The 21,895-nt window shown below is 46.0% G+C and overlaps 1 protein-coding gene across 2 annotated transcripts in view; it reads right to left on the bottom strand.

Moving 5' to 3' along the window:
* The window catches only part of Pmi (Transmembrane protein Pmi), a 78,056-nt gene extending 56,500 nt beyond the window's left edge, over positions 1–21,556 (bottom strand). For both annotated transcript variants that reach the window (XR_011046660.1, XM_068388312.1), the window contains exon 1: positions 21,434–21,556. Coding sequence is in view for 1 of the 2 variants with exons in the window: in XM_068388312.1 (XP_068244413.1) it covers positions 21,434–21,453 (20 nt within the window). In the remaining variant the exon portion in view is untranslated. The remainder of the gene's footprint in view (positions 1–21,433) is intronic.
* Between the last annotated feature and the right edge of the window lie 339 nt (positions 21,557–21,895).

The raw sequence follows: 21,895 nt of genomic DNA, 5'->3' as shown, positions 1-21,895 counted from the left end.
CCAGCGATCACTATACTAGAAGGGGGTGTACTCCCCAGCGCCACCTGTGGCCAGGTACTGCAGTACTTCTTGTTGACACCACCTCAATTTTTCCTCGGTCCACTGGTTCTCTATGGGGAGGAAGGGTGGGTCAATTAAATCATGATTATCGGGTAAGTATATTCAAAAATTTATTTTACTAATGAAAATAACATTTTTCAATATTAATCTTACCCGATAATCATGTAGCTGATTCACACCCAGGGAGGTGGGTGAAAACCAGTGTACATGTATATCAGTAAGCTAAGTATCCCGTATTTCATATTATCAGTTATTCAAAATAACAATGAAATTATAAGTACCTGGTAAGGAAGTCGACTTGAACCATTACTCTGCCTTTAATAAGTTCGTCTTCCTTACTGAGCGCAGCGTTCCTCTTAGGAGGCTGAACAACCCTAAGGTGCTGAAGTATAAAGGGCTGCAACCCATACTAAAGGACCTCTACACAACCTCAAACCTAGGCGCTTCTCAAGAACGAATTGACCACCCGCCAAATCAAACAGGATGCGGAAGGCTTCTTAGCCTACCGTAACAACCCAAAAAATAACAATAAAAGCATTCAAGAGAAAGGTTAAAAAGGTTATGGGATTAAGGGAATGTAGTGGCTGAGCCCTCACCTACTACTGCACTCGCTGCTACGAATGGTCCCAGGGTGTAGCAGTTCTCGTAAAGAGACTGGACATCTTTGAGATAAAAAGATGCAAACACTGACTTGCTCCTCCAATAAGTTGCATCCATAATACTCTGCAGAGAACGGTTCTGTTTAAAGGCCATCGAAGTGGCTACAGCTCTCACTTCGTGGGTCCTTACCTTCAGCAAAGCAAGGTCTTCATCCTTCATGTGAGAATGAGCTTCTCTAATCAGAAGCCTTATATAATACGAAACTGCGTTTTTGGACATAGGCATCGAAGGTTTCTTGATGGCACACCATAAGGCCTCTGACTGTCCTCGTATAGGTTTTGACCTTTTAAGATAGTATTTCAGAGCTCTGACAGGGCAAAGAACTCTCTCTAGCTCGTTACCCACCATGTTGGAAAGGCTAGGAATTTCGAACGATCTAGGCCAAGGACGTGAAGGAAGTTCATTTTTAGCTAAAAATCCGAGCTGTAAAGAACATGTTGCTGATTCGGATGTGAATCCTATGTTCTTGCTGAAGGCGTGAACCTCATTAACTCTTTTGGCTGTCGCAAGGCAGACGAGGAAAAGAGTTTTGAGAGTAAGGTCTTTGAAGGAAGCTGACTGGAGAGGTTCGAACCTAGGAGACATAAGGAACCTTAAGACTACGTCTAGATTCCAGCCTGGAGTGGACAAACGACGTTCTTTAGAAGTCTCGAAAGATTTAAGGATGTCTTGTAGGTCCTTGTTGGAGGAAAGATCCAAACCTCTGTGGCGGAGAACTGAAGCCAACATACTTCTGTACCCTTTAATCGTAGGAGCCGAAAGAGATCTAACATTCCTAAGATGTAACAGGAAGTCAGCAACTTGGGTTACAGAGGTATTGGTAGAGGAAACTGCATTGGCTCTGCACCAGCTTCGGAAGACTTCCCACTTGGATTGGTAGACTCTACGAGTGGATATCCTCCTTGCTCTGGCAATCGCTCTGGCTGCCTCCTTCGAAAAGCCTCTAGCTCTAGCGAGTCTTTCGACAGTCTGAAGGCAGTCAGACGAAGAGCGTGGAGGTTTGTGTGTACCTTCCTTACGTGAGGTTGACGTAGAAGGTCCACTCTTAGAGGGAGAGTCCTGGGAACGTCGACCAGCCATTGTAGTACCTCTGTGAACCATTCTCTTGCAGGCCAAAGGGGAGCAACCAGCGTCAGCCGTGTCCCTTCGTGAGAGACGAACTTCTGAATGACTCTGTTGATGATCTTGAACGGCGGGAATGCATATAGGTCGAGATGGGACCAATCCAGCAGAAAAGCATCCACGTGAACTGCTGCTGGGTCCGGAACCGGGGAACAGTACAAAGGGAGCCTCTTGGTCATGGAGGTGGCGAACAGATCTATCGTTGGCTGACCCCACAAGGTCCAAAGTCTGTCGCACACGCTCTTGTGAAGGGTCCATTCCGTGGGGATGACTTGATCTTTCCTGCTGAGGCGATCTGCTGAGACTTTCATATTGCCCTGAATGAACCTCGTTACCAGAGTGAGGTTTAGACTTCTTGACCAAATGAGGAGGTCCCTTGCTATCTCGTACAGCTTCTTCGAATGGGTCCCTCCCTGCTTGGAGATGTATGCCAAGGCTGTGGTGTTGTCGGAGTTCACCTCCACCACCTTGTTTAGCAGGAGGGACTTGAAGTTCATTAAGGCCAGATGAACTGCCAGCAGCTCCTTGCAGTTGATGTGAAGCGTTTCCTGTTCCTTGGTCCATGTTCCCGAGCATTCCTGTCCGTCCAAGGTCGCGCCCCAGCCCGAGTCTGATGCGTCCGAAAAGAGATGAAGATTGGGGGTCTGAATCGCTAACGATAGACCCTCCTTGAGAAGGATGTTGGTCTTCCACCACATGAGAGTAGTCTTCATCTCTTTGGTGACAGGAATAGAGACCGCTTCGAGCGTCAAATCCTTGTCCCAGTGAGCTGCTAGATGGAATTGGAGAGGGCGGAGGTGGAGTCTCCCTAACTCGATGAACAGGGCTAACGATGACAGGGTCCCTGTTAGACTCATCCACTGTCTCACCGAGCAACTGTTCCTCTTCAGCATGCTCAGAATGCACTCTAGGGCTTGGCTGATTCTTGGGGCCGACGGAAAAGCCCGAAAAGCTTGACTCCGAATCTCCATTCCCAGGTAAACGATGGATTGGGAGGGAATAAGCTGGGACTTTTCTAAGTTGACCAAAAGACCCAGTTCCTTGATCAAGTCCAAAGTCCAGTTGAGACTCTCCAGACAGCGACGACTTGTGGGGGCTCTTAACAGCCAGTCGTCTAAATAAAGGGAGGCTCTGATGTCCGCTAAGTGGAGGAATTTTGCAATATTCCTCATCAGACGCGTAAACACCATAGGCGCTGTGCTTAGGCCAAAACACAGGGCTTGGAATTGGTACACAACCTTTCCAAAAACGAATCTCAGGAAAGGTTGGGAGTCTGGATGAATAGGAACGTGAAAGTAAGCGTCTTTCAGATCCAACGAGATCATCCAGTCCTCCTGCCTGACCGCTGCTAGGACCGACTTCGTCGTCTCCATAGTGAACGTCTGCTTGGTGACATAAGCATTGAGCGCACTGACGTCCAGCACCGGTCTCCAACCTCCTGTCTTCTTGGCCACCAGAAAGAGACGGTTGTAGAAGCCCGGGGATTGATGGTCCCGGACTATCACCACTGCCTTCTTCTGTAACAGGAGCGACACCTCCTGGTGTAACGCTAGCCTCTTGTCCTTTTCCTTGTAGTTGGGAGAGAGGTTGATGGGAGAAGTGGTCAAAGGGGGATTGCGGCAGAATGGTATCCTGTAACCCTCCCTTAGCCACTTGACAGACTGGGCGTCTGCACCTCTTCTTTCCCAAGCTTGCCAGAAGATCTTGAGTCTGGCTCCTACTGCTGTCTGGAGAGGAGGAGAGTCAGTGTTTGCCTTTCGAAGGCTTGGGACCTTTCTTAGACCTGCCCCTGAAAGCGTCTGGACGGGTACTTCCTCGGCTGGGGGCTCTGCCACGAAAGGGCGGAATAAATCTTGTAGCAGGAGTATCGGCCACTGGGGTGCGGTAAGTTCTAGGAACCGAAAGAGCAACCTTAGCCTTACGAGCTGAAGAGGCCACAAGGTCATGAGTGTCCTTCTGAATAAGGGCCGCAGACAATTCCTTGATAAGCTCCTCAGGAAACAGGAACTTAGAAAGCGGAGCAAAAAGTAACTGAGACCTTTGACAAGAGGTGATACCAGTGGAAAGGAAAGTGCACAGTTGTTCCCTTTTCTTGAGTACTCCCGAAACAAACATGGAGGCAAGTTCGCCGGACCCATCGCGAATTGCTTTATCCATACAGGACATTATAAGCATGGCCGAGTCCTTGTCAGCAGGGGCAGTCTTCTTGCTCAAGGCCCCCAGGCACCAGTCGAGAAAATTGAAAATCTCAAAGGCGCGAAAGACACCCTTTAAGAAGTGGTCTAAGTCGGAAAAGGTCCAGCAGACCTTAGAGCGCCTCATAGCCGATCTACGTGGAGAGTCAACCAAACTTGAGAAGTCAGCCTGGGCAGAGGCAGGGATTCCCAAGCCTGGTTCCTCTCCTGTGGCATACCATACGCCCGCCTTAGAAGTCAGCTTAGTAGGAGGAAACATAAATGAAGTCTTCCCTAGTTGCTGTTTGGACTGTAACCAATCCCCTAACATTCTTAAAGCTCTCTTAGAGGATCTAGCAAAGACGAGCTTAGTGTAGGCCGACTTAACAGTTTGCATGCCTAGAGAAAACTCTGAAGGAGGAGAGCGAGGGGTAGCAGAAACAAAATGATTCGGGTAAACCTCTCTGAAAAGAGCCAGGACCTTGCGAAAGTCAATGGAGGGTGGTAACGACTTGGGCTCCTCCACGTCCGAAGAGGGATCATCTAGGTGCGCAGCTTCCTCCTCCGAAACCTCATCACCTGAGTGTTGGTAAGCGAGAGGTAAAGTTACAGCGGTATGCTGAACAGCAGAATCCTGACAAGCGGGTGCATAAACACTTGCGGTCTCATCCTCAAGTCTCTGTTGAAGAGGATGAGGGCTGTTAATGACAAAGTCATGAGGCTGGGATGAAGGAGGTACTGCGGAGGTTTGAGGAGCAAGTGTGGTGAGAGGCGACTGAAGTAAAACCTGAGGTTCAGGCTGCAAAGACTGGTCAAGTAGAGGAGAAGGTGGTAGATGCATGCGTTGAGGTGGCTGACTCCTTGCATGAGGTTCCTGTCTCAAGAGTTGCGCTTGCTTCAAGGGTTGAGGTGGTTGCGCAGTAAGAGATTCCAGTCTCACGAGTTGAGGTTCTTGAGGTGTGAGCTGCGAGAGTTGAGGTGGCGGCTGCGCAGAACGCGGCTCCTGTCTCACAAGTTGAGGTTCTTGAGGTGCTTGCCTCGAGAGTTGAGGTGTCAGCTGCGAGAGCTGAGGTGGCTGCCTCAAGGATGGTAGAGGTTGTCGTACCTCAAGAGGTTGCTGCCTCGAGGATGGTCTTACTGCAAGAAACTCTTGTCTCAAAGGTAGAGGAGATTGTAAGGCATAAGACTCCTGTCCCCATTGTTGAGGAGGTTGCCGCGTGGTAAGAGGTTCCTGCCTTAAGGAAGGTGGAGGTTGCTGCACAACGCTGGTATCTGGCAACTCCCAACGCGGTAGCTCACGCATGGAGGTAGCTTGAGGAACCTCAACTTCGTACGTCTGGCAGACTGGACTGCGGAGAGGAGGAGGAGCGCTCGCAGGCGGAGGTGTAACCTTCTCTGCCTGAAACTCACTCATTAAGACCGCAAGCTGCGACTGCATGGACTGCAGCAAAGCCATCTTGGGATCAACAGACGATGAGGTCTGTTGAGGCAAAGCCTTAACAGAAGTTGAGGTCTGTTGAGGCATCGCCTTACCTCTCTTAGGAGGTGTGCAGTCACCTGATGACTGCGGCGAGTCAGAGCTAGCCCAATGACTACATCCGGGCTGTTGAACTCGTGAGGTTTGGACTTTACGCTTAAGAGGTCTTGAGACCTGAGTCCAGCGTTTTCTCCCCGAAAAAGCTACTGCAGACGAGGAAATTAAAGGCTCAATCGTCTGAGAGTGGAAGTGACGATCTCCGTAAGATACGCCCGCAACCACCGAGGATACTTCTGTGCGCCGATCAAGGCCTGCCGAACCCTTTTGCCCTTCGACATTGCTTCTCCCCTGGGCTTGGGAGCTTGCAAGAGGTCCCGGACTGGGAGGACGACTGGCACGCACAGAAGTACCCTCACGCACAACACTGACACTGACACTAGCACTCGGCACAGCACTGGCACTACCACTTCCCACTGCACTTTTCACTTCAAGTTCCTTGACGTCCGCCAAGAGGAACTTGTGGTCACTCACTACCGACTCCACTTTATCACCTAAAGCCTGAATGGCACGTAAAACATCAGACATATCAGGCTGAGCACAAAAAGTAGGTTCGGGGGTAGCCACTACAGGGGGAGGAAAAGGTTGAGGATCATGGGGTGAGGAATAAAGCGAAGAGCGAGCCGAACTCCTCCTAACTCTCTCTCTCTCTAACTTAGTGGTATACTTTAGGAATCGAACAAAATCAAGTTCCGAAAGTCCGGCGCATTCCTCACATCGATCTTCCAACTGACAGGATTTTCCCCTACAGTCGGAACAAACGGTGTGAGGATCAACCGAGGCCTTCGGAATACGCCTAATACAAGTCCTACATCGTCTTTGGGGAGGAGCTTGAGAAAGGTCAGACATCTTGAATCAAAGAACAGTCAAGGGGGATTCCAATTAAAGCAAAAGATCGTTAACCATTAATCAAATCAATATAAAAGCTATCTAAGCTAATAGACAAGTTTCCAGTATAGCAAAAGCTGAAATCTTAGAGCAATACTTCACCAAAAACCGTGAACAAGACTCCAAAATTATAAGCATATCCATGTATGTCTTGCCGGAAGCACGACAGAGGAAAAATTGAGGTGGTGTCAACAAGAAGTACTGCAGTACCTGGCCACAGGTGGCGCTGGGGAGTACACCCCCTTCTAGTATAGTGATCGCTGGCGTATCCCTTCCGTAGAATTCTGTCGGGCAACGGAGTTGACAGCTACATGATTATCGGGTAAGATTAATATTGAAAATTTATATATATGTAGGTTAGATCATTAATGTTAGAAAAACCATCAAATTGAAAACCATGGAGATTAGGCAGTTGAGGGTTATAAGCTGGATAATGGACTAAAGAAGCCACTTGGAACACATCTTGACCATATGCAAAGGCCTTACTGCAAACTTCTTACACCTTGTATGACTATCAAGAAGTCTTTTCTATTTTGATAACATGGAAAAAGAGAAGTCCTAACGTGCTTGGAGCTTTCTAGGTATCTCATGTCTTCCCTCATTACAGAAGCATCCAGTCTCCCCAAAATCTCCATTACAATACATGTATTCCACTATATAGGACGCAGGTCCATCATGTCAGCTGCACGTAGAGTTGATGTTGGTGGAATTTAACAAATAAGGCAGGTTCCTGAGCAGTCATTTTACCTTAGAATTATTTTAGCATGCAAATAAGGTTAACCCTCCATCCTTAATATTAATGTTTTACCTATCGAAGTTGTAATTCTTAAGGCTTTTAAAATGTCCTCAATGTTGATTTTGTACCCTTAATATCATGGGTTCTCAACAAGCATGCCATGGCATCAAAGAGTTCTGTGCAATCAGCTGACAGTGATGCAAAGTTTGTATGAAAAATGTTATTTTCATTAGTAAAATAAATTTTTGAATATACTTACCCGATAATCATGTAGCTGTCAACTCCGTTGCCCGACAGAATTCTACGGGAGGGATACGCCAGCTATCACTATACTAGAAGGGGGTGTACTCACAAGCGCCACCTGTGGCCAAGTACTACAGTACTTGTTGTTGACGCCACCTCACTTTTTCCTCGGTCCACTGGTTCTCTATGGGGAGGAAGGGTGGGTCAATTAAATCATGATTATCGGGTAAGTATATTCAAAAATTTATTTTACTAATGAAAATAACATTTTTCAATATTAAACTTACCCGATAATCATGTAGCTGATTCACACCCAGGGGGGTGGGTGAAAAACCAGTGTACAAGACTAAAGGATAGCTAAGTATCCCGTATTTCATATAATCAGTTATCCACAATAACAATGAAATAATAAGTACCTGGTAAGGAAGTCGACTTGAACCGTTACTCTGCCTTTAATAAGATCGTCTTCCTTACTGAGCGCAGCGTTCCTCTTGGAAGGCTGAATCAACTCAAAGGTGCTAAAGTATACAGGGCTGCAACCCATACTAAAGGACCTCATCACAACCTTTAACCTCGGCGCTTCTCAAGAAAGAATTGACCACCCGCCAAATCAACAAGGATGTGGAAGGCTTCTTAGCCGACCGTACAACCCATAAAAAGTATTCAAGAGAAAGGTTAAAAGGTTATGGGATTATGGGAATGTAGTGGCTGAGCCCTCGCCTACTACTGCATTCGTTGCTACGAATGGTCCCAGGGTGTAGCAGTACTCGTAAAGAGACTGGACATCTTTGAGATAGAATGATGCGAACACTGACTTGCTTCTCCAATAGGTTGCATCCATAACACTCTGCAGAGAATGGCTCTGTTTGAAGGCCACTGAAGTAGCCACAGCTCCCACTTCATGTGTCCTTACCTTCAGCAAAGCAAGGTCTTCTTCCTTCAGATGAGAATGTGTTTCTCTAATCAGAAGCCTGAATAGTAAGAAACTGAGTTCTTAGAACTTGGAAAAGAAGGTTTCTTGATAGCACACTATAAGGCTTCTGATTGTCCTTGTAAAGGTTAAGACCTTTTTAGATAGTACCTAAGAGCTCTAACTGGGCAAAGTACTCTCTCCAGTTCATTCCCCACCAAGTTGGACAGGCTTGGGATCTCGAACGACTTAGGCCAAGGACGTGAAGGAAGCTTGTTTAGCAAAAACCGAGCTGCAAGGAACATGTAGCCGTTTCAGATGTGAAAACAATGATCCTGCTGAAGGCGTGGATCTCACTTACTCTTTTAGCTGTTGTCAAGCACACGAGGAAAAGAGTTTTTAATGTGAGGTCCTAAAAAGAGGCTGATTGGAGAGGTTCAAATCTTGATGACATAAGGAACCTTAGGACAACGTCTAGATTCCAGCCTGGAGTGGACAACCGACGTTCCTTTGAGGTCTCAAAAGACCTAGGGAGGTCCTGTAGATCTTTGTTGGTGGAAAGATCCAAGCCTCTGTGGCGGAAAACCGCTGCCAACATACTTCTGTAACCCTTGATCGTAGGAGCTGAAAGGGATCTTACTTTCCTTAGATATAACAGGAAGTTAGCAATCTGGGTTACAGTGGTACTGGTTGAGGAAACTGCATTGGTCTTGTACCAGCTACGGAAGACTTCCCCTTGAGACTGATAGATTCTGAGAGTGGATGTTCTCCTTGCTTTGGCAATCGCTCTGGCTGCCTCCTTCGAAAAGCCCCTAGCTCTTGAGAGTCTTTCGAAAGTCTGAAGGCAGTCAGACGAAGAGCGTGGAGGTTCGGGTGTACCTTCTTTACGTGTGGTAGACGTAGAAGGTTCACTCCTAGAGGAAGAGTCCTGGGAATGTCGACCAGCCATTGCAGTACCTCTAAGAACCATTCTCTCGCGGGCCAGAGCGGAGCCAACCAACGTCAGCCGTGTCCCTTTGCGAGAGGAGAACTTCTGAAGTACCCTGTTGACAATCTTGAACGGCGGGAATGCATACAGGTCGAGATGGAACCAATCCAGCAGAAAAGCATCCACGTGAACTGCTGCTGGGTCTGGAATCGGAGAACAATACAATAGGAGTCTCTAGGTTATCGAGGTAGCGAACAGATCTATGGTTGGCTGACCCCACAGGGCCCAAAGTCTGCTGCAAACATTCTTGTGAAGGGTCCACTCTGTGGGGATGACCTGACCCTTCCGGCTGAGGTGATCTGCCATGACATTCATACCGCCCTGAATGAACCTCGTTACCAGCGTGAGCTTTCGATCTTTAGACCAGATGAGGAGGTCCCTTGCGATCTAGAACAACTTCACGAAAGAGTCCCTCCCTGCTTGAAGGTGTAAGCCAGGGCTGTGGTGTTGTCAGAGTCCACCTCCACCACTTTGTTAAGCTGGAGGGACTTGAAGTTTATCAAGGCCAGAAGAACCGCCAACAACTCCTGCAATTGATGTGAAGTGTCCTTTGCTCCTGATTCCATGTTCTCGATCATTCCTGTCCGTCCAAAGTCGCACCCCAGCCCGTGTCTGATGTGTCCGAGAGGAGACGGCGGTCGGGTTTCTGAACAGCCAAAGGTAGACTTCCTTGAGAAGAAAGCTGTTCTTACACCACGCGAGAGAAGACCTCCTCTCTTCGGAAACAGGAACTGAGACCGTCTCTAGCGTCATGTCCTTTATCCAGTGAGCAGCTAGATGATACTGAAGGGGGGGAGGTGGATTCTCCCTAACACGATGAACAGGGCCAGCGATGAAAGTGTCCCTGTTAGACTCATCCACTACCTGACTGAGCATCGGTTCCTTCTCAGCATGCTCTGGATGCATTCTAGGGCTTGGAAGATCCTTGGGGCCGACGTAAAAGCCCGAAAAGCTCGACTCTGAAGATCCATACCCAGGGAGACAATGGTCTGGGATGGGATGAGCTGAGACTCCTCAAAATTGACCAGGAGGCCCAGTTCCTTGGTCAGATCCATAGTCCATCTGAGAATCTCCAGACAGCGACGACTTGTGGGAGCTCTTAAAAGCCAGTCGTCTGACGGAGCCGGACACAAGATCATGGTACTGCTGCACAGTCTGTGAACTGTCAACCATGGGGAAGCGAGGAAGTACAGTGACAACCCGAAGCTGTCTAGACTGTCTGGGTCGTACAGACAACTCCTTATCGGGTTGCTGAGGTTGCCGCACTGCGTCACAACAAGTCACTTCTGCTGGTTGTTGAACGTCTTCCCAGTGACACACTGACTCCGTAAACAAAAAATCCTTTAACAAGGACTAAGCTTGGACTGCATGTCTTGCAACACAGCTCAAGGTCTATGGGAGCAGGTGTGGTAACAGACGGGGTTAGTGACTGAAGTGGAACCATTACCTTCCCTGGAAGCATGTTATGCTTAAATAAAAGTCCAAAGGAGGCTACGCAGCTAAAGGCTCCTCTCCAAATGACAGAGTCCTCAAGGGAATATCAGAAGGAGGGAGAAAAGCACTTTCTCATCTACAGGGACCATATCCGAGAAAAGTTAAGTTCTCTCAGTGAGGGTTTCAATGGTGCAAAAGCAGCAGACTAGAAGGCAACATTATGAAACTGCTTGACAGTCTAGTGAGTTGGCAACAACCAAAGATGTATGACTGAGAAGCATGCGGTAAGGTATGCAGAGCATGTTGTATGCAGAGCATGCTGTATGCAGAGCATGCTGTATGTAGAGCATGTTGTATGCAGAGCATGCTGTATGCAGAGCATGTTGTATGCAGAGCATGTTGTATGCAGAGCATGCTGAATGCAGAGCATGCTGTATGCAGAGCATGTTGTATGCAGAGCATGCTGTATGCAGAGCATGTTGTATGCAGAGCATGCTGAATGCAGAGCATGCTGTATGCAGAGCATGTTGTATGCAGAGCATGCTGTATGCAGAGCATGCTGTATGCAGAGCATGCTGTATGTAGAGCATGCTGTAAGGTAAGCAGAGCGTGTTGCATGGCGTTAAACATTTCTCAGAAATTCCATGACCAGTGCTAGAGTGCTTCATGCATGCTTGCATGGGGTTTTAATATCAACATAATATTTACCTTACATTCATAACTCATGATTCATTTTTGTTTTGAAGATATTTTTGCCATATTCTGCGATATTGTTAAAAATATATTGCAAGGAATACATATATATTTTTATATAAGTAAGACAAATAACCTCCATTATCATAATGTTTGTGTAGGCATACTGCAAGTTATGAAAGTAATGAGGTGTTATTATTGTCATTTGTTATTTCTCAAGTTGAGGAGAAAGTAGCAGATGCATGCGTTGAGGTGGCTGACTCATAGCATGAGGTTGCTGCCTCAACAGTTGCGCTTGCTGTAAGGTTGATGGATGCGCAGTAGCAGGTTCCTGAGGAACGAGTTGAGGTTCCTGAGGTGTGAGCTGCGAGCGTTCAGGAAGTGGTTGCGCAGAACGCAGTAATTGTCTCGCGAGTTGAGGTTCCTGAGGCGCAAGGCTAAGGTGTTGAGGTTCTCGCCTTGAGGAGGGATGAGGTCGCTGCAGCGAGAGCTGAGGAGCCTGCCTCATGGATGGGAGAGGTTGTTGTACCTCAAGAGAGTGTTGCCTCACTGGTGGAACCGCAAGTGGAAGCGGAGGAAGTAAGGTAAAAGCTTCCTGTTCCCATTGCTGAGGTTGCCTTAAGGAAGGCGGAGGTAGCTGCACACCGCTGGAAACTGGCAACTCAGTACGTGGTAAGGTATCCTGAGGAGCCTCAACATCGTACGCCTGGCAGACAGGACTGCGGTCAGGCGGAGCGATCGCAGGAGAAGGTGTAACCTTCTCCGCCTGACACTCACGCATCAGGACCGCAAGTTGTGACTGCATGGACTGCAGTAGAGTCAACTTGGGGTCGGCAGACACTAAGGTCTGCTGAGGCGAAGCCTTAACAGAAGAGATCTGTTGCGGCAGCACCTTACTCCTTTTAGGAGGTGTGCAGTCACCTGATGACTGAGGAGAGTCAGAGCTAACCCAATGACTGCATCCGGGTTGTTGAACTCTAACTTAGTACGTCTGGCATAGGTCTGGACTTTACGTTTAAGAGGTCTTGAGACCTGAGACCAGCGTTTTCTCCCCGAAATTTCTTCTGCAGACGAGCAAATTAAGGGCTCAATCGTCTGCGGGTGGGAGTGACGGTCTCTGAAAGACACGCCCGCAACCACCGAGGATACTTCTGTGCGCCGATCAAGGCCTGCCGAACCCTTTTGCCCTTCGACATTGCTTCTCTCCTGGGCTTGGGAGCTTGCAAGAGGTCCCGGACTGGGAGGACGACTGGCACGCACAGAAGTACCCTCACGCACAACACTGACACACTTTGCGCTAATCACTTATCACTTTTGATTTTCTGTTTGCACTTATTTCACTGAACTCGAAACTTTAAGTGGTTTGTACCTGAAACACGCAATTCTATCCTTTCTCAAAAGTTAGTAATTGCGAAAACAGAATTACAATGTAACAGAAAAATCTAATGAAAGATAAATAATTCAGTGGCTGGAAAGAGACTAAACACTAGATCAAATAAACTACGTTTAAAATCTCTCACCGCATAAAGCTTGAGAACAAGAATAAAACTCTAGAAACGTTTACCTTCTTCCCCTAAAGAGACTAGGGAGAAGAGCAAAAACGATAACAACGTTACTCGCTTGAACGAAACGTTTATCCTCCTCTTTCTCCCTCCGTCTCTATCTCTCTCTCTCTCTCTCTCTCTCTCTCTCTCTCTCTCTCTCTCTCTCTCTCTCTCTCTCTCTCTCTCTCTCTCTCTTGACTTAGAACCTGAGAGAAGAGCCCAATCATATATATCGTTAAAACATATTATTGTTAAAGGAAAAAACTGAAATATTTCCCAATTTATTAGAATTAAAACCATTAAGTTAAGAAAGAATGAACAAAACGCTAGACACGGTTACTCTTACTGCAACGTGACACCGTGAAAATTCTCTCTCTATCGTGACGATAGAGCGCAAGTTGAACGTTCTGAACGTCAACAACTGCAGAGACAAAACAAAACGTTAGTTCAACTTTGAAAACAGTACGAGACTATCAAAGAAATTCTTTCAAAAACATTAAAATAGCATAATATGTTAACAGGTAAAACCGAAATGACGGGCTCAATGTTAATTAACTTCGGTACCAAGAAAAGACCGCCTACTATTAGGAAAGGTCGAATATAAACAAATATAAAAATTAATTTTAATAAGTTTATAATAAAAGGAAGTTAATCGAAGAGGCCTATAAAAGGCGGAGAGATATAAAATAAATCTATAACTTTTGTTAAGCAAAATTAAGAAAGAGAGTCTATACTCTCTTAGACACCAACACTTCCGTCTAAGGGAAGGGTCGGCCATTTAAAGGTGAAAGAGAGTTCATACTCTCTTCGTCACCATAATTAAATTAATTCCAAAAGCTAACTAAGCTAATATAGAAGTTTCTAGTATAGCGAATAGCTGCAAATTTTAGAGAAATACTTCACCAAACCGTGAACAATACTCCAAAATCATAAGCGTATCCAAGAACGTCTTGCCGGAAGCACGACAGAGGAAAAAGTGAGGTGGCGTCAACAACAAGTACTGTAGTACCTGGCCACAGGTGGCGCTTGTGAGTACATCCCCTTCTAGTATAGTGATAGCTGGCGTATCCCTCCCGTAGAATTCTGTCGGGCAACGGAGTTGACAGCTACATGATTATCGGGTAAGTTTAATATTGAAAATTGGAATTTTCCTGATAAAATGACAAATTTGGAAGTAATTTTCCTAAGGATACAAACCTGTAGCTATTTAAAGGGGTATTACTTTTGGCAAAGCTGATAGGAAGAGCCATTAGAATTTAGTGAGTATTAACTACCCATCCCAATACTTAGCGGGAAAGTAGTTACCTATCTCTAACACACCTGTGACTGTGCTTCACTTTGCTCGGAGGTAGGACTTCAAAGGGGTACAGGGTTGGTGGGTAAGTTTGTATAAATAGCTACAGGTTTGTATCGTTAGGAAAAATACAAATTACTTCTAATTTTGTCTTTTGTTTCGTAACTGGAATACAAACCAACACTATTTAAAGGGGTTGACTCACACATTAAGAGGGTGGATGTCCCTGCCAATCCTTTTATATGTAGGTTAGTACAAAAATAAGGAAACCCTAACACCTCGCTAAACCTTGCTAAGCATGGAATGCGGCCTACACAAGCTGTGTGTTGAGATACTAGCAATGTGACTGTAAAGTTACTAGTTATTCCAAATCTATATGAATTAACGGAGTTGACCAAGACATTGCCAATATCACCTAACCAGGGTATAGGAACGTTACAGTATTGAAACAATACTACGTTACACAAAGGAGCAATGGTTTACCTGCAGTGGTTGAGGCCAGCTAAGGCCAGCTTGTGCAGAGGACCCAGGATGCTGATTTCCCCAAGAAAGGTGAGGATGAAGAAAAGAAGAGAGCCAGTCTTTCCTTTTCATTCGCTCAGACTTAAACCAGATAACCAGTGCCCTCAACCTTCTGCTACTTGTCCTAAGGAGCTTAAGGTACTAAACCACCTGTTGTGCAGCCACCACAGGACCATCGCCTCTCCAGTGAGTCACGTCTTGCAGGTAATGAGAGAGGTGAAAGTCGTTTGACGCTTCCATACACCCACTTGTAGAACCTGCATCACAGAGTAGTTTCTTTTGAAGGCCAGGAACATAGCTATGCCCCTAACACTGTGCGCTCTGGGCCAACGTGTTGGAGGAGGATCTGGATACAGTGCATGGTCAATGACCCAGCGAATCCAAGCAGAAATAGTGTTCTTTGTTATCCTCCTCTTATTTCTCCCAGTGCTGACAAAGAGCGAAGGAACGCAGGGATGAGCTGCTGTAGTTCTCGAGGTAGCACATCAAACTCCTCACTGGGCATAATAACAGATGATCTGGAACGTTGGTTACAGAGCGGAGACTCGTTACCCGGAAGGAATCAAATCTAGGATCCAATACCCCTGGATTCTGAGTCTTGGCAACAAACTCAGGGACGAGGCTGAAGCTTATCTCTTCCCATCCCCTTGAATGGGCGATGTCATATGAGAGACAATGAAGTTCGCCGACTCGTTTGGCTGAAGCCAAGGCGAGTAAGAACAGCGTCTTCCATGTGAGGTGGCAATCTGTTGCCTGGCGTAATGGTTCGTAGGGAGGTCTCTATAGGGACCGAAGAACCCGAACCACGTTTCAAAGAGGAGGTCTCACTTCTGACTGAGGACATTTGTAACTCCATATGAGGAGGGAAAGTTCTAACGATGATGAAATGTCCACTCCTTTCAGTTTAATGGCGAGACTCAAAACAGTGATAGCCTTTTACCGATGAAACTGAGAGGCGCATTTAACCCCTCGAAAATACACGAGGAACTCCGCTGTTGCTGGAATAGTGGCATCGAGTGGAGAGATACCCCTTCATCAACACAAACCACAGAAGACATTCCACTTCGCCTGGTAGAGTTAGGCTGACAATCTTCGCAGATACCTAGACGTCCTCTTCGTAATTTGTTGTGAAAATCCTCTCTGAGTTAGGAGAAGCTGGATAGTCTCCAGGCGTGAAGACATAGTGAAGCTACGGCTTTGAGGTAAATGTTGATATGTGGTTGTCTGAGTAGATCGTGTCGGGAGAAGGTTCTCTCGGAAGCTCAAACAGGTGTTGCAGGTCTGGGAACCATTCCATGTGATGCCATAGCGGAGCTATGGAGGTCATTGAGAGACTGACCGATGTTCTGGCCTTGTTGAGTACTCTTCTCATCAGACAGAACAGGGAAAAGGCGTAAATATCGATGTCGCACCATTGTTAGAATGCATTTTGATAGAGAGCCTTAGGGTCCGGAACTGGAAAACAGTATAACGGGAGCCTGTAGTTCGGGGAAGTTGCAAACAGATCCATAGTCAGAAAACCCCACAAAGTCAGGACTTTGTTCGCTACTAGATGATCAAAAGACCATTCGGAACCCACTATCTGAGTTGCTCTGCTCAGGTTGTTGGCGAACACATTCCTTTTGCTGGGAATAAAGCGAGCTTATAGTAAGACCAAGTGGACTTCTGCCCATCTCAGTATCTCTACTACCAGATGGGATAGGGGCTGTAAAAAAGTACCTCCTTGCTTTTTGATATGTAAGCCACTACAGTACTGTGGTGTTGCCGTTCATCACAACCACTGACAGACCCGTCAGGAACTGAAGGAACTTTTGAAGGGCCAAGTAGACAGCCTTCACCTTAAGAGATTTATGAGAAGGTACTTTTTGAACTCTGACCAAAGGCCTGAGGTCGTGTGGTGCAGCACGTGGGACCCCTACCCTTCTTTTGATGCGTCGGAAAGCAGCATCAAGTCCGGGGGAAGGACAAGAAGATCGACACCCTTCAGCAGATTCTCGTCTGCCCCCTACCACTCGAGGTCCGTCCGTTCCTTTGGTCCCATGGGGAATAAGAATGTCCGGGGAATCAAAGGTCTGATTCCAGTTGGACTTTAGCTGCCACTGGAGGGATCGTATCCTCAGGCGGCAATTGGGAACTAGACAGGTCAGAGATAATAAGTGTCTGAGGAGACATAGCCACTTCTGGGCAGGGAGCTCTTCTCATTATTATTATTATTATTATTATTATCAACATTACTATTACTATCCAAGCTACAACCCTACTTGGAAAAGAAAGATGCTATAAGCCCAAGGGCTCCAACGGAGAAAAAAAGCGAAAGGAAAATAAGGAAATAAATAAACAATGAGAAAAAATTAATAATAAATTAATCTAAAAACAGTAACATCATCAAAACTGATACCGTATGTCATATATAAACTATAAAAAGACTTATATCAGTCTGTTCAACATAGAAACATTTTCTACAACTTTGAACTTTTGAAGTTCTACTGATTGAACTACCCAATTAGGAAGATCATTCCACAACTTGGTCACAGCTGGAATAAATCTTCTAGAATACTGTGTAGTATTGAGCCTCATGATGGAGAAGGCCTGACTATTAGAATTAACTGCCTGCTTAGTATTACGAACAGAATGGAGCTGTCCAGGAAGATCTGAATGTAAAGGATGATCAGAATTATGAAAAATCTTATGCAACATGCATAATGAACTAACTGAACGACGGTGTCAAAGATTAATATCTAAATTAGGAATAAGAAATATAATAGACCGTAAGTTTCTGTCCAACAAATTAAGATGAGAATCAGCAGCTGACGACTAGACAGGAGAGCAATACTCAAAACATGGTAAAATGAAAGAATTAAAACACTTCTGCATAGATTGATCACCGAAAATCTTGAAAGACTTTCTCAATAAGCCAATTGTTTGCGCCTTTGAAGAAGACACAGACCTAATGTGTTTCTCAAAAGTAAATTTACTGTCAAGAATCACACCTAAAATTTAAAAAGTCATACAAAGTTAAAGAAACATTATCAATGCTGAGATCCGGATGTTGAGGAGCCACTGTCCTTGACCTACTTACAATCATATTTTGAGTTTTGTTAGGATTCAACTTCATACCCCATAATTTGCACCATGCACTAATTTTAGCTAGATCTCTTTTAAGGGATTCATCTGAGAAAAGGTCTTGCGACCTTCCTCAGCCTCACTACCCTGTCATCTGATGGGAAGGCTCTGTGCAGGTTGGTGTCGATAATCATTCCTAGGTATACCAGTCTTTGAGTAGGAAGCAGGATGACTTCTCAAGGTTTACCATAATCCCCAGATCTTGGCAAAGCCTCAGAAGTTTTCTCAGTGATAAAAAAGGGTTGCCATCGAGACTGCTGGGATCAGCCAGTCATCCAGATAACGTAGGAGATGGATGCCGAGCCTGTGAGCCCAAGATGACACGAGGGCGAACAGTCTTGTGAAGACCTGGGGTGCTGTGGAAAAACTAAAGCACAGCACCCTGAACTGGTATTTCTTTTTGTCCAAAGTGAATCTCAGATACTTCCTTGAAGACGAATGGATTGGGATCTGGAAGTATGCATCCTTTAGGTCCAGTTTGCACTGAAGTCATGTGGACTTACCGCTTGTTTGACTGTGTCTGCCGTCTCCATGCTGAACGAAATCTATTCGACAAACTTGTTCAAAGCCAAGAGGTTGATGACTGGTCTCCAGTCACCAGACGCATTTTCACAAGAAAGAGTCGACTTAAGAAGCCGGGGAGAAGTGGAGGACCTCCTGGAGAGCGCCCTTCTCCAACATGGTCTGGACTTCTGCCCGAAGGGCCAGCCCCTTTGCTGATCCCATCGCAAAGGAGCTTTTTGACACTGGAGTCTTGATCAGTAGAGGGAGAGATGAAATGAACAGGACGCAATATCCTGAACGAATCACGGAGATCGTCCAGGGTTCGGCCCCGAGCTGCATCCACCTCTTCCAGCAGTATTGTAGGCATCCCGCCACTGTTGGACAAGCAGGGGGAACACATACCCTAGCGTTTGCAGCCGTGAATGCCACCTCTAGGTTGTCTCCCTCCATGTCAGGACTTGGTGCCTTTCCTGTCCTTGGCAGAAAACGGCTTGTTAGACACATTCTCTTTTGGTTGAAGATTTAGATTGGCTGGTTTGCGGAGGAACTGGTGGTCTGTAGGGCCGAGATGTCAGGGCCCTATGGAGGAGGGAGTCTTGGTTAGACTTCCTCCATCTCTCCGCAGCCTGCTCGACGTCTTTAAGCTCAAATAAAGAGGAACCTTCCAGAGAAGAATTCCGGAGCCTACTTGGTGATGGAATCTCTCCGCTACCAAGTCCCTTCACTTCAGGATGGTGTTGGCCCATAAGTTCTCCACTTGGTGGGCCAGGAACTTGATGGTACGGGTACCCAAGAGTAAGAAGGTGTCCGTAGCCTTCCTGGTACTTTCTTTGGAGAAATCTTCACTCCTTACCAGGATCTCTATGGATCCCAAACAAAGATCCAGCCACGAAGTAGCTTGCATGGCGTACTTCGCTACCTTCTCTTGGTTCAGGATCTCTACAGCCAAGAAAGCAACCTGACGACTGGAAAGCCTTTCCAGCAAGACCCCCTTCGTCAACTCTAGCAAATGGTGGAAAGGAAGAGTCAAGCAGGGCTCGTCCAGGACTTCATAGTATCTCCTCAGCTGGATACCCGGAGGTGTGAGGAGCTTGGAAGACGAGCCCGATCGGAACAATGCAGAGAACTCAGAGAGCTGAGAGGCAACCTTACGCCGGGCACTCTTCAGTCCCCGAGACCAAGGCAAAGCTGCATTTGACATCAGGGGCTTCTGAGTGCCTAAGACACGATCCAAGACCACGTCTTTGCCCTCTTGAGGAGCCATTTATGGGTCTGTCAACCTAGTGAGGGCCCTCATACAAGCCAGAACCTGCCAAAAGGCATGCTGTGACTCCCTCTGGTCACATTCCGATGTGGGACTGGCAGCATGATCTTCGTCATCCACCACCAAGAACTCTCTCGAGGTAGATCGTGGTCGATGTCAAGCTGGCTGACTGATGGTCTGACCCCTTCTGCGGGTTTCCAAATTCTAGACGAGGATTTCTGCAGCGTCTTGGAGTCTTGCAGCTCCCTCCAAGGAGGGAAAAAGGTCTCCAACTCAAAAGGTCTCGATGGTATGACCTTCTGACGGATGCTCGTAGAGGGGAGGCTGGAAACCTCTACAGGTTCCGAGGCTGTGACACTGCCGTCTCGTAGAGCTTCTTCCGTCGGGGACGGCTGGGGAGATTCTGACAGAGACTCCTCCCTGCGGGTGCCTCTTGGCTGAGGTAACGAGGAAGCAAGAGGTCAGGGAGAAGAGGAAACGGTGGGGTTAGTCTCTACCCTAGAAGCCCTGACTGGAGTCAGCTTGACCCTTGATGACGCGATGACATCTGGAACCCTTCTCTTCCTTTTCAGGGGAGACGAAACTGTCACTCTTTACCATGAGTCTGAAGATAAGGCAAACTCTTCCAGGTAACACCATTGCCTCCACAAGGTGTGAGGAATAGCATACCTGGCCCAGAGGCTTGTGTCACCGCCCTGACCAAGGCTCTGAACCACAGTTGTTTATTGATGAAGGCACTGTCTGAGAGTTCCCCTGAAGGAAACAAAGCTGAAGGGTCTCTCAGAGTAGTATTCATCTCCGAAGAGGAAGACTTCGGTAGCGTCGATTGATGGGATGTCGGTTTCTTTCTAAGGGCAGGCAGCTTTGGAATCTTGAATACTTGCAGCCCCTCTTCCTCCTTCCTCGCAGTCGCTCTGTTATGCGTTTGCGGGGAGGGGAATGGGTAGTAAATGGTAGTAAAGAGTAAATGGTGAAGCCATAAGACGACATAAGTAATAAATCGGTGACAGAGGTGAACTGTTAAGTTCATAATTGTAAGGATTGAAATAGATTATCACATCAGTGAAAAAATAAATCTTATTAAGGATATACTAAGTAAGAAAATATAGCGACAGCCAGGACCTTCCGTGTGCATAGAACACCAACTAACTTAACGTCCCCTGAAACCCTCCTTAGACTACCATATTCTTAGTGATAAGGTTAAAAATAAGGGCGTTTTGGAGCATGGCCGTCATTATACATATACCCGTTTCCTATATAGAGGTATCCTTATTGCATCTGCAACCCAACCCACTTATCTCTACTAGTACTAGTAGGCAGATGTTTCTGCTGATCTACAAACTACCCCTGCTGATAATCATAAACTATAACAATGTACCACAGGATAGGCACAATTACATAACCTAGTAACAACAGTTCTTTGGATAATAATATTGGTAATTACTTCTGGGTAGTAACACTATCAAAAAAGAAAAATTTCTAAATGATTAAGGAGGTTTCAAACACAGGGCAGCCTAATAACAGGCTAGACCATCATTACCTGGGATATGGTAGGTACCCTACCAATAGCCTGCTCTCACACCTTGTTTGCTTACCATCAATACTATTTATGGGCTACCGTAATTCTTTAAGCTACTAAATTTGAATTCCCAACGCAATGCTACACATTTAACAATCACTGCAACATTTAGAGCCTAAAACAAGATAATTCAACAAAACAAAAAAGGATAAAATCATTACCGTTCTCCCTCCTCTGACATTGTTGTTGTTGTTATTGTGAATCAGCTGTTCGAAGAGTGGAAGGATTGCACCGCACAGAGTGTAACTTAGTAATGTGTCTCAGTTATTGTTATACACACTCTCTCTCTCTCTCTCTCTCTCTCTCTCTCTCTCTCTCTCTCTCTCTCTCTCTCTCTCTCTCTCTCTCTCTCTCTCTCTCTCTCTCTCTCTCTCTCTCTCTCTCTCTCTCTATATATATATATATATATATATATATATATATATATATATATATATATATATATATATATATATATATATATATATATATATATATATATATATATATATATATATATATATATAATAAAGAGAGAGAGACCTTGTTATATTATAAAACATTGGGGATATTTTTTGTTTAAATTCAGGATTAAAAATTACTATGAAATAAGGGATTTTAGTATTGAAATGATACGATTTTCA

Source organism: Palaemon carinicauda, chromosome 15, assembly GCF_036898095.1.
Source record: "Palaemon carinicauda isolate YSFRI2023 chromosome 15, ASM3689809v2, whole genome shotgun sequence".
Taxonomy (NCBI): Eukaryota; Metazoa; Arthropoda; class Malacostraca; order Decapoda; family Palaemonidae; genus Palaemon; species Palaemon carinicauda.
Note: the sequence above shows the minus strand (reverse complement) of the source record. Positions and strands in the feature narration are given on the sequence as shown.